At 44.3% G+C, this 13,923-nt stretch overlaps 1 protein-coding gene across 2 annotated transcripts in view; it reads right to left on the bottom strand.

Moving 5' to 3' along the window:
- Positions 1-2,911: 2,911 nt before the first annotated feature.
- The window catches only part of LOC139060026 (cysteine/serine-rich nuclear protein 3-like), a 138,200-nt gene continuing 127,188 nt past the window's right edge, over positions 2,912-13,923 (bottom strand). For both annotated transcript variants that reach the window (XM_070538729.1, XM_070538727.1), the window contains exon 5: positions 2,912-8,347. In XM_070538729.1, the coding sequence (XP_070394830.1) occupies positions 7,688-8,347 (660 nt within the window). In that variant the 3' untranslated portion in view covers positions 2,912-7,687. The remainder of the gene's footprint in view (positions 8,348-13,923) is intronic.

The following is a 13,923-nucleotide window of genomic DNA, read 5'->3' as shown; positions in this document are numbered from 1 at the left end:
AATCATACAAAACCGCGCTCCACCTACCACAATGCACATCCACGGAGAAGCTCTTGGCACTAGGGAATCATAACACATTCGAAGAACTCAGAGAGGCACAACATGTTGCTCAGCTGCGCAGACTTCAACAGACTCCGTCTGGCAGGGAACTTCTGCAGAAGTTGGGATGCAGCGAACAGATACAAGAAACCCAAAGAACCGCGACTATCCCGGACAATATACGAAAAACAATCAAGGTGGCTCCCGTTCCCAAGAACATGGACCCCAACCTACACGAAGAACGCAGGAAGGCGAGAGCCGAATACATCCAAAAGTCCCTAGCTTCCCAGGCAACAACGGTATACGTGGACGCAGCCACATACACCAGAAGGGCGAGACAGACCAACCCCAACGCAGTAGCGGTGGTGATAAACTCGGATGTGCGAGAAATCGTCAGCGCATCTCTACGGGACCTTTTTTTTATTTATTTACATATACTGCCATCTTGCAGGAGTGAGTGCATACATATGTCAATCAGTTGAAGAATACATTTGAGTGGCAAAAAGAAAACAAACAGTAGAAAAAACAATATCAGGAATAGCTAGTTGATTAATGAACATGATTAGGTAATAGGTTGGCAAATACATCACTTGGTAACTCGCGCAAGGACCCTTCAAGGCCATTCCAAATCACAATTGTATGCGGAAAAAAGGAAAACCTAAAACAATCAATCGTTGCATTCAAAGAAACAATGTTAAGATGATGACTTCTTCTGGTGGGCCGAAAAGAAGGGTTAGTGAAAACAATAGGTGCATTGACATAAGTTTTCCCATGAGCAATTTTATGTAGCAGAACAACACGGTCACAAGTACGTCTATGGGCCAGTGGCTTTAGTAGTAGCTTGCTCGCATGTGATGTCGGTGAGAAATGGCGGTCATAACGATTATATATAAACCTTATGGCCTTTTTCTGAATAGACTCAAGCATGTCTATGTCTATGGAATGATGTGGCGACCACACTACCGACGCGTATTCAAGTAGAGGCCTTATTAGTGATCTGTATGCCGTTAATTTACATTCTTTAGTTGCATCTCGTAAGGTTCTTTTAAGAAAACCCAGTTTTCTCAACGCCTTGTTGGTTATACAGTTAATGTGAGCATGCCATTTTAGATCAGGGGAGAAAGTAACACCAAGGTATTTAAACGTGTGGACGCTTGCAAGCTTGTGCGCTTCATTAAAATATGTAAATTGTAATGGTTGTTTTTTATTTGAAAAAGTCATTGATACGGTTTTCTTAAAATTAAGTGACATTTGCCATGTTCTGCTCCATTCGCAAAAACGGGTGAAGACTTCATTCAGCTCTAACTGATCATGATTACTACTTATAGTAGAATAAAGGATGCAGTCATCAGCATATAGTCTTATTTTGACAGAAGTGCCCGCGGTTACTTCAATGACATCATTTACATAGACTACAAACAGCAAAGGACCCAAGACAGACCCCTGTGCACGGTAGTCGACAGACTACTGCACGGTAGTCGAGGCTGAAGAAGCGGCCGTCGCTCTAGCGGCAGCGGAGGGCTATCGGACTAGGCGGTCCTTAACAATACTAACCGACTCCCAAACAGCATGCCGAAACAACATGTTCGGCAGAATAGGTCACAGAGCGCTCCGCATACTCCGCTCAGAAGATCCCCACACAAAAAACCCAGAAAAAGAACAACCAATTAGACACACGATAATGTGGACGCCGGGTCACACGGACGTGGAAGGCAACCGTGAGGTCGAGAGGGTAGCTCGAGGATACACTGCATACCGAGCACCCTCCGCCAATGACCTCGAGGAAACCGAGCCAGTCCCCAGAGAATACTCGGCTATCCCTGAATCACTATAAGGGCAGCAGGAAGCGGTACCCCTCGCCGCATAGGTCTCTCACTAGAGAGGACTCCGTAGCTTGGAGGCTGCTACAGACGGGTGCATATCCGAACCTAAACACCCTCAGCAAAATACAACCCACACAATACAGTGACAAATGCCCATGGCGCCAGGACACACCCACGCTCTACCATATAACGTGGGCCTGCCAGAAAACAAATGTGGCACCAATAATACCAAACCCGAGTGCGGAGCAATGGGAAGGAATGCTCTCCAGAGACCGTCAGGACGTCCAACTAGGGCTGATCCGACAGGCCCAGCTGGCAGCGGCATCCAGCGGAGCCCTGGACTAGGGGCAGACGGCCATTGCCAAGAAGATGGAAGACACCATCTGACTCCGCGAAATTCATAGTATTTTCTAGAGCTAAATAAACGTTTTTCCTCCTCCTCCTCCTCCTTGAGGGGCTACTGCCTTCTTGGGTTGCGCCAGGCTATGGACCCGCTGTTCGATGGGGCATGGTTGAAAGCACTGCAGTCGCAACGCACAAGCGGCCATGTCCCGCGATTTTTTTTTTTCATATTTCGCTGGCTTTCTTTATGGTACAGAAAAAATGATTATGCAACAAGTAGAAAGTTTGAAGCTGCTGAATTAGATGCTTCATAGAACACTGCACAACTTTCTGATTGAAAAGTTCTGGTCTAATGTTATTGCTTTTGAAGTTGGTTGATTATTCTTTGACTAATTAGGCAATTTACCAGAATGCAAAAAATAGTGCAACTTACTCGATACAATAGCCAACAACATATGCTTCGTTGCGTACTCCTAGTGTGCTTCGACATATTTTTTAAGCCTTTGGTAAAGCTAGCCGAGACACCCAACATATACACTGCAGTGTTGTGTGACATTATAAATGACAAATGCATCATAAAGCGCTTGTGTAAATGCATTTATGAGAGGAAACACTAGTTCCATTCGATTACTGCCATTACGCCTCTTCCATTCCAAAAAGCTAAGAATGTCACTGTAATTTTTTTTTTTCAGAAAGATCTCAGTGCAGAACTCTTCTGCAATCTTTAATGCAATGAATCGTACAGAAGCAGCGTCGCTGCACTTAGGACACTGTACTGAACCTGCTTGCACACATATTCAAAATAAATGCTCTGCAATTCCTTCAGAGTCATTATGGAAAAAAAAGAAAAAACGCACAAGCCTGAATGGAAAACAAACATCAAATACCTGCAATAGCATTGGGACCTTTTTGTGTGTATCGGGGGGAGGGGCTTGGTCACAGTGCAGCATAAGACAGTATCATATGGCTCTTCACTTTGAACCAGTGGCTTCTATTGTGTGCCCTGGAAGTCTCAAACTAAGTGCAACACAAAGGAGCCCCATCATCACAGTTTTGCTCAAGTACCAGCAGTGTACACACCACCACTGAAGTCATGGAACAAGCTTTCCACATGGCAGACAATGGTGTAAAGATGCGGAAAAGATAGACGAGGTAACACGCAATGGGGGAAAATGAGAGAGAGTAGGAATAACAGGCTGCTTGATGCAGCACTGCCAACCCTATTGTTCCCCTAAACTGGGGAATCTCAAATGCTTGCTTTCTGTTAGTCAAACCTAGTGAACACACTGAATCTCTTCAAGTCTCAACAAGTGCTCAGTTTGTTGCAAAGGAATTGTGAACTTTTCTCTTCTTTATTTCTTTTTTCTTGCCGAATAAAAAAATTACTTGCCAATCCTGGCAAATGAGGATGGTGTCAGGCTTTCTGAGCTGCAAATTCATGTTACAAATACAATATTTTCTTTTTTTCATTTTTATTAAAATTTTATGGGAAAGCTCACAGAAGCAAATATATATCCACTTTCACTTTGGTACATCCACACTGCACATCTATATGGGTTGCAAAATATGGCCTGCTAGTTTCAATGCTTGGAATAACGGAGTCTGCTCACACCTTCAGTGAATATGTGGTGCTTCCACTTGGATGTGTGGCCTTCCTATGGCAGGCTTGTGTTTGAGAGGACATTTAGTTGGCCTTCCCTAAGGCATGCTGCACAGTTAGTGGCTAATGGACGGATGCTGTGCCCTCAGAATGAAAGGCTCCATGCACGCTATCACTCGTATACAAAGAAAGAGCATGAACAGCAACAACAAAGCATCTCATTAATAACATTAACCTACTGTAAGACAATGCAGAGTTCTTTCAGAAAATGGTTTCGACAGGTACCAATAAATGCCAACAAATGGCAAGTTAGTGGTCTATGTAAATGCTATGTATTAACACTACTACTATGCAAAATCTAAGCAACCTTTTCTCACTTCCAAACAGCCAATCCCTGAAGTAGAAAAGAAGGGTTAAAGCATGCCTAGGTCAAATTTTCCTTTTGAAATACAGTCCTAAGAATTGAGGGGGGAGGGGGTTAAAGTTACATGATGCTCAAGTGCTGAACCTTTCACTATTGAGGCAATGTTCCCAGCAAAACAATGATCTGCACAGATTGGGACACTCTACCAACTTGATTTGCACTGTTATCATCTGAATGTTTTAGATGCGAGTGGGGGAAAAGCCTTCTCTGTGCTTATACTGATTTGATTGCTCCATGCACAGACATTAGTTCAATTAAATGTAAAGCTTCATATCCATTCATTTTTAGGCTCAACATGTTACAAAATAGTTTGAGAGCTTCTGAGCAGTGTAGAGAACCTGCTTGAGGTCTCCCATAATTGTTCTTAATTTAAACAGGTCTGTGTGTAGTTAATTTGACAATTTTTGTTCAGTTAAAAATATACTGTTTCAATGTAAATGAATAAGCACATTTTCCAAAAGGACTGTGGGCATACAGGAAGCTTCCGGATTGAAAGATGGGCAGGATTGACTTGATGGGTTGGCAGTGCTCATCTGACAGGCAGCAAATATGCGACATTATGGTAAGCAGCACTGGCCTCCACTGCAAGGGCATCACTAAAACCCATGGTAAAGGTACTAGTGAAGCCCTGTTGCCAGCTAATAGGTTACCTTAACCACAGATTGGTGATGTGTCAGTCTGCATTAACAAAGCACATGCACTCGAGCACATCTTGAAAATGTAACGTTGTGATGGCAAAATGAGGGCACATTGGTAGAACGTGCACCTTTAGGTGGTCTCCATGACAATAGATGGCAAAAGTGTGCAAAGCGAGAAAATTACGATAAAGGCAACAACATAATGGCGCCATTACAAACTCACTCCTTTTCTAGGTTACTACTTATCCATGTGAAGCTACACACTCCGCAAAAGTAATGCTCAAAAAAGTAGCCCTTGTCCAAGAGCGTTAACTGTACATCCCCTGAACAACACTCGATTCTGTGAGCATCCCCGACTACACTCACAATAGTAAGGAACTAGCAACAGTTAATCCGGTTTTCCTGGTACTACCAGGCATTTTTGTCCGATAGAATATGACTGGCATGTTTGACATTAAAGCATTCTTGAGCATGAAACACCACAGACACAAAAGGGAAAAAAATCAGCAGATTGCCACACGGTCAAGGGTAAGTATGAAGCATGAAATGACTCCTCTCCAAGTCAAGCTTTGACAACACATATGTGGGCATCGCCACCATAGTTACGCCTTAGTGATGCCCAGCTAGAACAGTTAAACAATTGCACACAAGGCTGAGGTTGCCTGTGATTTGTGCGCTTGAATTCTTGACCTGCAAAATGGCGCAAGAATGCACAGAACTTGCACCCATGCTCCCTTCCCACCATTATTACTGCCACTGAACTGCAGTACTATCAATCCCCTTAACTATGACTCTCACACAAAAGACTGAGCTGGGGAATATTTTCTAAAAAAATTTTACGCCCTTAGTGGATGAACTCTCATGTCATGACAATAATAACCACCGTTCTTACATGCACTTCCTTTCTTCAGTAATGTGTGCTTAGATGTGCATAGCATTAGTAGCAAAACTGCTGTTAGCACACAGATGCAGACAGCATTAATGGCAAAAAAGGAAGCTGTACTGCATGGACTATGTGCACTGTAAAATGATGACACAGTAAGGAAGAGAAACACACTGCACAGTGTAGGCCACAACATATAAAAGCAATTAATGATGTTGCAAGCTGCAGTCTAATCTAATAGCAGGGTTGTCAGGTGCTTGGCAGCAAGCATTGGTCGATTTGTGATACTTTCCATGAACCAAAAACATCCGAAAATTCAATGCTGCCTTCCTAAAGTAGTTCTGGAAAACTGTGGTCCAGGGCAACTCTAATCACTTCCACTGATGGACAGGCACAAATTTGATTTTTTTTTTCTTTCCTGGCACTAAGTACATGTTATTATGGGATGTCGTTGGAAAGCCTTTCATGCTTTGAAGATTGACACAGTGTGATGGAGGAGTTCATTTCTCTGTATATCATTTATGAGGTACCCATACCTAGTGTGTACTGCAGTACAGCGAGTATTGCTACTACAGTTAGGGTTCAGTTTTCAGTTGGACCAAAAACCACAAAAGAAATTCCTGCGAGGTGTAAAAAACTGTTTTAAAGAACACCCGTCTGTGCACATCTGTACATAACAATACACTTTTTGTGGCACATTTACAAATTAAGACATTTTCCCACTCACTTGAACAAAAAAAAAAGAAACCAGGTACTGTTAAACATGTGGTGGCAAATATTGCAGCAATACCAATCTGGAAACATCAACAGCTGCAAAAAAGAAAATGTAAGCTTCGATGAAAATTAAAGTACTAGTCACAGAAGAAAACAAAAAACTGAAAATTGTTCTTTCAAATTAAAAATAAAGTATGCCAAACATCCAAGAAACAACACACTGAGAACTATGAACCCTGGCTATATGTTATCTTTCTGCTACTTGTGATTAATAAGCCCTTCCACGCATAAATTTATTTAAATTTTTAACAACTGTGGCATGCTGGAAAGAACCCCCCCCCCCCCCAGAACAATATTCCCTGGCACCTGCCTTTTCCCGAACAACTTCACTCGTTCTCGAAGGCAAGTTCAGCATCTCTCTGCGACTACCGTGATGTCCAAGAGAGTTCCATTACTGTAACACCAGTTATGACTGCCAAGACTTGCTAGCTAGCATGACAGAGATCAATTTTTACGCCACGAGCATTGAGCTGCAGTCATTGCCATCACAAGCTTTCAGACTTATGCTACTAAGTCCACTCTGCTCACAGCATTGGCAGTGAGTAATGCCAGAGGCGCATATGCTAGCCGTATTCGATACCACAAATGACCATCCTGCTCTTTGTGAAAATGGTTTGTGATTGCTGCATCTGCGGGCATTATTGAGGAAACAAAGAAATGGCACAGCATCGCTGCCTGTGTGTCACTCTCTGACTTTTCATACTGGGTGGCTTTCTTTTAAGCACCTACACACCATTCCTTGCACCCTGTATACTCCACAATGTACACAGTATAATATATACTGTGCACACTCTACAGACATGCACTGAACATGCAAGTACATGAACTATACTACACCATATAATGCATGTACTTGGGACACAGACCTCTCACATACAACTTGCACATTTGCTGGACAAAAAACAGCAAGCTATTGACTGACTACTGCCAAAGGCAGATACGGTTTCTAGACCATAAGAATGCAATTAGGGAAAGCCACACAAACAACACTAAGGAAAACAAAAACAGGAAAACAAAAGAAATGTTCATGGGCGTGCCTGAGGTAAATGGGCACTGCAAGCTGCATGCGAATGGCAAGTCCAGCACACCCAGTTTCTGAAGACTCAATGGGGAATCACGTGGTGGTCCTCTCGCACTCACACGGGAAAAGTGTCCTGGCGTCTTTCACAAGGTGGCCACTTCGCCCAGTGACGCCTTGATGATCTCGCCAAATGTACTGTCCGTAGTTGCTGTTGACGAGGATCCTTCCTCAGTGGTTGATGTTGAAGAGGCCGCCTGAGACCCTTCCGCTGGGGACACCAGCAGTCCATCAGTGGCACAGTCTCCACAACCCACAAACACAGGGTCCACTGGCACGACACCGCGCGATGCCAGTGCGGGGCTTCCACCTCCCCTGGCCACTGCACAGCTGAGGTCCGTGTAGTCCCGGTGTGGAGAGCTAGGCCTGCCATCAGCCAGATCAGTACCATCGCCCTCCTCCTCCTCGGTAGAGTAGTCAGAGTTCTCCGAGTAAGAACTGTCATCTTCGTCTTCCTCTTCTGAGCTGTAATGGCATGCTGCAGCAGGAAGAGACATGCCACCAGGTGCTGCAGTCCCATTCACAGATGCAGCCGCCGTTGCAGCTGCATTGTAGTAGATCAGCCGGTGTGGGTCGACACATTGGTAAGCGGCCAGGTTGCCCGCCGCCTGCTGCTTTTCAAATTCAAGCCGCATGAGCGTGTGCACAAAGTGGGCACGCACTCGTACTGGATTGAACTCGGTACGGCCTGAAGTGTTGCCACAGCCCTCCTGGGTGCAGCCGCATGGGAACGAAAGCCGGTCCACCTGAGCATAAGAGAAGGTCACCACAGTTGTTGGCCCAAATGTTTCCATCACACACGCACCCAACCATCTCCAAGAGTACTTCACTTGCCACGATAGGAACCACCCGTCATTGACACAACACCATCTGGAGCAACAAGTGGAGGCAGTGCTGGCACTACAAAGAGCCTAGTGCTCCTAACAGCTCCTCCTGTCAACATTCAAGAAAAAAAAAAGAAATTCCACAAATTAGAAAGCAACTTCAGCTGCCATGACATATTTATCATCACAACCTTATTTTATGTCCACTGCAGGGCCTCTCAAGGTCAGATGACTCCACCTTGCAAATTTCCTAATCCTCGACTGCATTTCCCTTGACATTCTTCCAATGCTGCTACGCTAGTAGACCACACAATATGCACTGCAAGCCCTGCCACTCCTTCCTGTTAATGTCAACTGCCCGTGCTTGCTTCTTAATCTACACCACTGTCTTCTGTCTCTTAACGACCATCATTTCTCATTCCTTTCCTCAAAGTGCAGTCCACATCTTCTGAAGTTTCAGGCATACGGGCTAGTACTACCACATTAATACACAATTATATACTGTACTTTCATTTTCAAGGATTTTTTATGCATTTATTGAAATACTCTCAATTCCACTACAGTGTTACAGAGGAGTGGTAAGTTAACAAATCATGTTCAAGACGGCAGTCTTGATGGAAGTATTATTCAAACTGCTGCTGATTAAGACAGGGAGATGGTATTATTAGAGAGCACTAACAACTATTTTGTGCCCCACTTTTCTTGCTTTTTTTTATAGCTGTTGACTTCATAATAGTACAAAGCCTCAGTTCCTCAACAACATCACAAATAATTATGGCACCTTTATGCAACCCGTTCAATACATTTGCCAAGTGCAGCAACGCTTTGGATGCAAAAAAAGGAGACTATTCATGCGACTGAAAACGGAGTTAGTGGTCACACAAACAACTCGAACAGTTCATCCGTCAGCCCGGTGCAGTGGTTGAAAGCCATACAATGACCACGTTGCCAAAGGCCAGACTTGTAAACGTTAGAGAAAAAAATGTAACTGATTACAATTCATTAAATAATGCAACAGGCTGCATTGACCAACTGCTGCCTCATTAAAGTAACTGAGCAACTACTCAAATGTAATTGATTACTTTTACATTACTTTCTTCCTAACCTTTATTGATGTTTATTGCGTGCCAACAAAGTGCCACTGTCTGGCAGAGTGCTTCAGCGGAAGGTGCTATACTTCGCGTGCATGCTCAAGCACAATAACTTTAAGGGAATCCCTGGCTGGTTGAGCTGTTTCAAAGCCCACCACGACACAGCGGCCAAAGTCATTTCCCGGGAGGCAGCAGCTGTCAACCCTGTGGCAACATCGTCGAGGCTGCTGACCATCAAAGAAGTGCTGAACCAGTACAAGCCCTTGGACATTTTTTTTTTTTTTTAATTCTATAAGATGCTTCCATCAAAGACCCTGGACTCACAAGACCACAAATGCCTCGGGGGAAAACACAGCAAGCGGCATGTAACAATTTTGTCGTGCACTAACATGGATGGCACAGACAAATGGCCACTGCTTGTAATTGGCAGAAGCAAGAGGCGAGAATGAGGGAAATCGTAGGCTGCATGCCCATACAATACAGCGCGAACCTGAAGTCATGGATGACCCAGGCCATATTTGACAGCTGGCTCAAGGCTTTCGATGCTGACAGCATGTGGAATGCGGAAGACAGACAGGTTGGTCTGCCTTTTTTTTTTTTTGATAATTGCAGCATCCATCATGTTTATGATGTGGAGCTTGGAAACATGCGCTTGTTTTTTTTTTCCCACCAAACTGCACTGCCGTGCTGCAGCCGCTCGATCAAGGTGTCATTTGCAGCGTCAAGTGTGCCTACAGAGAGAAGTTGACTCAATGTCTGCTGCTGATCCTCCAGCTCAAGTGACCCACCGCCATGGACATGTTCATGGCACTTGAGATGGTGGCCGCCGCATGGGTTGCGATGTGTCCAGCCATGATAGCAAATTGTTTTAAACAAGCAGGCTTCATTGCCACTCAGCAGGCATCATGTGCTGATCCACCAGCACTGGAGGACAATTTGCCCGAAGAAGCACTCGATGACAATACTGACAGCGCAGTGCTGCCATTGCTGACCAACGTATGGGGTGAACTTTGTGCGTGGCAAACATAGTTCCAGATGGCCTCAGCATGTATGAGTTTGTTCATGTGGATGAAGACGTCATGCACAAAGAGATGACCACCAATGAGGCCATCATAAGCAACGTGTGTGAACCTGATGACGCTGATGACCACCAAAAGCCAAATCAAGAGAAGATGACAAACCCACAGGATGAGTTGAACAACTTTGGCAAAATTCGTTTGTTTTTCAGCAAGCACCGCGACAATGTGGCAATGGACTACTTTTTGCAGTGCAAGTTCAGAGCTGTCAAATTGCTGCAATACAAGGCTTGGCAAAGTAAGCATACTGACTTTTGGCAATACATTTTTCTTGCAAGTCTTTTCTTTCTCATTCTCGCTCTAAGATAATTCCCATAAAAGCAAAACTTTTTGCTTTTTCCGGTGATTTTGTTATTACAGGTTTTGGCTGTAATGGGTTACATGGTAACTGGTTACCAAAACAAGTAGTTGAACTTCAGTGAGCATTACCGAGGAAAGAAACCAATCAATCAATTACAATATTACCAAGAAATGTAACTGATGACAAGCAACTGATTCCATATAATTTGTTGCGTACTAGTCTGACGAAAGCTGCTAACTCGGCCCTTCCAATTCTGTGCTCTTGAAAACAAAAAACGGGAACCTGCTCTCTGCTCTTGTGCTGTCAAGCGCTGAATGGAGTGGAGTGCATTTGGGAGCATGGCCACAGTGTGTCACTGTGTGTGTGTGTCTGTGTGTGTATTCGTGTGTGCGAGTGCGTGTGTGTGGGCGCACGCGTGTGCATGTGAGTAGTGCCTGGTACCACAATACCACTCCAACAGGGTTCTATGACATGATGAGTGTCCTGCTTCACATCCTAAACCACACTGCACTTGGCATGCATTTTGAACTGGTCACATTAAGAGGCAACTGAAGTAATTATTTGTTGCGCTCTCAATGAACTGAGGCTTCAAATTTATTTACAGAGTCAACAGCTATCCAAAAACGACATAAAAATGAGACAATAACTTCCTGTCCGCAGGCCTTTAAGATGACGTCTTCAACACAAACAGGCTGGTTTAGCACAATGGCACTTTCCAAGGGGGATGCTACCCTGAGAGCCTACGTTTGAACAAATGTGCCTACCTTGACGAAATTTTTCACGATGAATAAACTTAATGCCATTTGAATTTTTGTTACTATTGCAAATGTAAAAAAAAATGTTATCACTAGAGGGCAAATTTTTAGGCACTAAAAATGTGGGTTTAGGCACCTAAAACAGGCACTTATATCCTCATTTTAGGCACTATAAGGGCTGAAACGCGCACTACAAGCTGTTCACAAACAATGACCTGTTTTATGTACTGGATCTGTGTAGCCCGTTCTCATGATAGAAAATTGGCGTGGCATTCACTTGCAAGATTTGAAAGGCAGAAGCTGTATTGTGTAAGATATTGCCTTATGGGGCTTTGCTGGGCCGACGAGAGGTCACTTTTCCTGTCAATCCGCATACTGAAGACAACACGTTTAATATTCTGACACTCAGCGAATAGCCAAACTTTTCTGCTTGCACTCGCACATGAAGTGGAACAAACAGAACAGAACAGAAGATTAACAATGATGCTTAAGAAGAAGTTAAGGACTGTGCAACCAGTGATGGAATGAAAGATTATAGATATAAAATTAAGAGATAGGAACATTGAGGTGTGAATTAGATAGTAGACAGGTGTGGCTGATATTTTAGTTGATACAGTAGACTTCCGTTAATTCAACTCTGGTTACTTTGATTTTTTGGCTCATTCAATCCTGATCGAAGGTCCCGGTCAGAGCCAATACATGTCTATGGGACCAAAGTTCTATTATTTCGATGCTGAAGTTAGCCGTTGCCGGTTAATTCAAACTTGGCTACTCATCACACATGCACCTGACCTCAATGGTGATGCCAATAGCGGCAGCATCCGTCTTGGCAGCACTTAAGAGGTACGGGGAATGTATCGAACATGTGTCATCTCCAACAAAAGACGATTTCTGGCCTGCCTCAGCATGCCTCAGGAAGCAACAATGGTAGCTCACAATGAATTATTACAGTACAGTCAGCCACGGATTTTTCAGATGCTTGATAATTCAGATGCCTTCATGGCACTGCCACGTACCCCATAGAGCCAATGTATAAGGACACTTGAAATTTCGGACACTGAAATCCCTAGCCGTGCGACTTTTTGCCGTGACCGCATGTGCAAAATGGCAACAATCAAAGCCACCAACACGGCCATTTTGATCATCTCGCAGCATCACACGCTGAAACTCTTTGCTGTCCAACTTTCCGAACTTTTTGCCATGACCACAGGTCTGAAACGACAATTATCAAAGCCACCACAACTGTCATTTTCATTATCTCACAACATCGAAGAGCACTCTTGCACGCCCATTCGCTAGCAGCTGCGGCCACCACAGTAACGCTAGGCCTAGCAATGCTCGCTGCCAAGCTTTCTGCTGTTCCTTTATGCGTTTTTCCTTGAAACAATTCACCGCTGTCGGCAATGGCACCGACTTTGTCATCCTCGCTGATGGCACTGAAGCACAGAAACTACAGCAACGGTCAAGCGTTACAACGAAGTTACGCGGTTAAGCATAAGCAATGTATTGCAATGAAGCATACCAAGAGCAGAACGGGGCCACTGCCACAGCACACCGTATATATTCTTTAAAGGGTCCCTGAAACGGTTTGGATAAATTTTGTAGACGCATAGGGTACAGCTGCAGTAAATCATTCGCACCACAATTTGTGAGAAGCGTCCTTTATAGCCGTCCTTTTCTCCTCAACTCTTTCGCTGAGCGATCGGGGCTAAGCTCCGCCTTCACTGTCTGTGCGTCATGATGATACGTCGTGTCATCTACTTCCGGTTGTCTTGGAGCTAGTGCGCGAAGCCTCTCCAACCTCTCTGCCAGCTGCTTGGCAGGCGACCACAAGCGAGAGCTATCGAAGCAGTGTGCATTGTGAGCATTCTGTCGCCATGCCAAGTGTGTACAGTATTCCGATAACCACAGGCGAGATGGGTGTTTTGACAAATGGGTGGAAGCGTAAACTAAAGTCCCTCCATACTACTACTGCTGTGATGAAGGAGCTTTAGCGTAGACGTATGTGAGCGGCCTGATCGGTTTGCACAGTCCAGCCACCTGGTGGCGCAGAGCTTAACCAGCCAAACAAAGATCTAATATTGCTCTAACCAAGTGTAAAACATTTTAAACATTTAGAAAAACAATGTGTTCGCAAGTACCCTTCTACCAAAAATTTACACCAACAGCAAAGTAGAATACACTTTGTTACAGCTATATTAGATCTGTGTTTGGTTGAGCTCTGTGACACCCACTGGCTGCACTGTTCACGTTTGAGCCAGGCTGGCAGAGTAGG

The sequence above is a fragment of the Dermacentor albipictus genome, chromosome 1 (assembly GCF_038994185.2).
Source record: "Dermacentor albipictus isolate Rhodes 1998 colony chromosome 1, USDA_Dalb.pri_finalv2, whole genome shotgun sequence".
NCBI classification, from domain to species: domain Eukaryota; kingdom Metazoa; phylum Arthropoda; class Arachnida; order Ixodida; family Ixodidae; genus Dermacentor; species Dermacentor albipictus.
The sequence above is the reverse complement of the archived record's forward strand: the minus strand, read 5'-3'. Positions and strand labels throughout refer to the sequence as shown.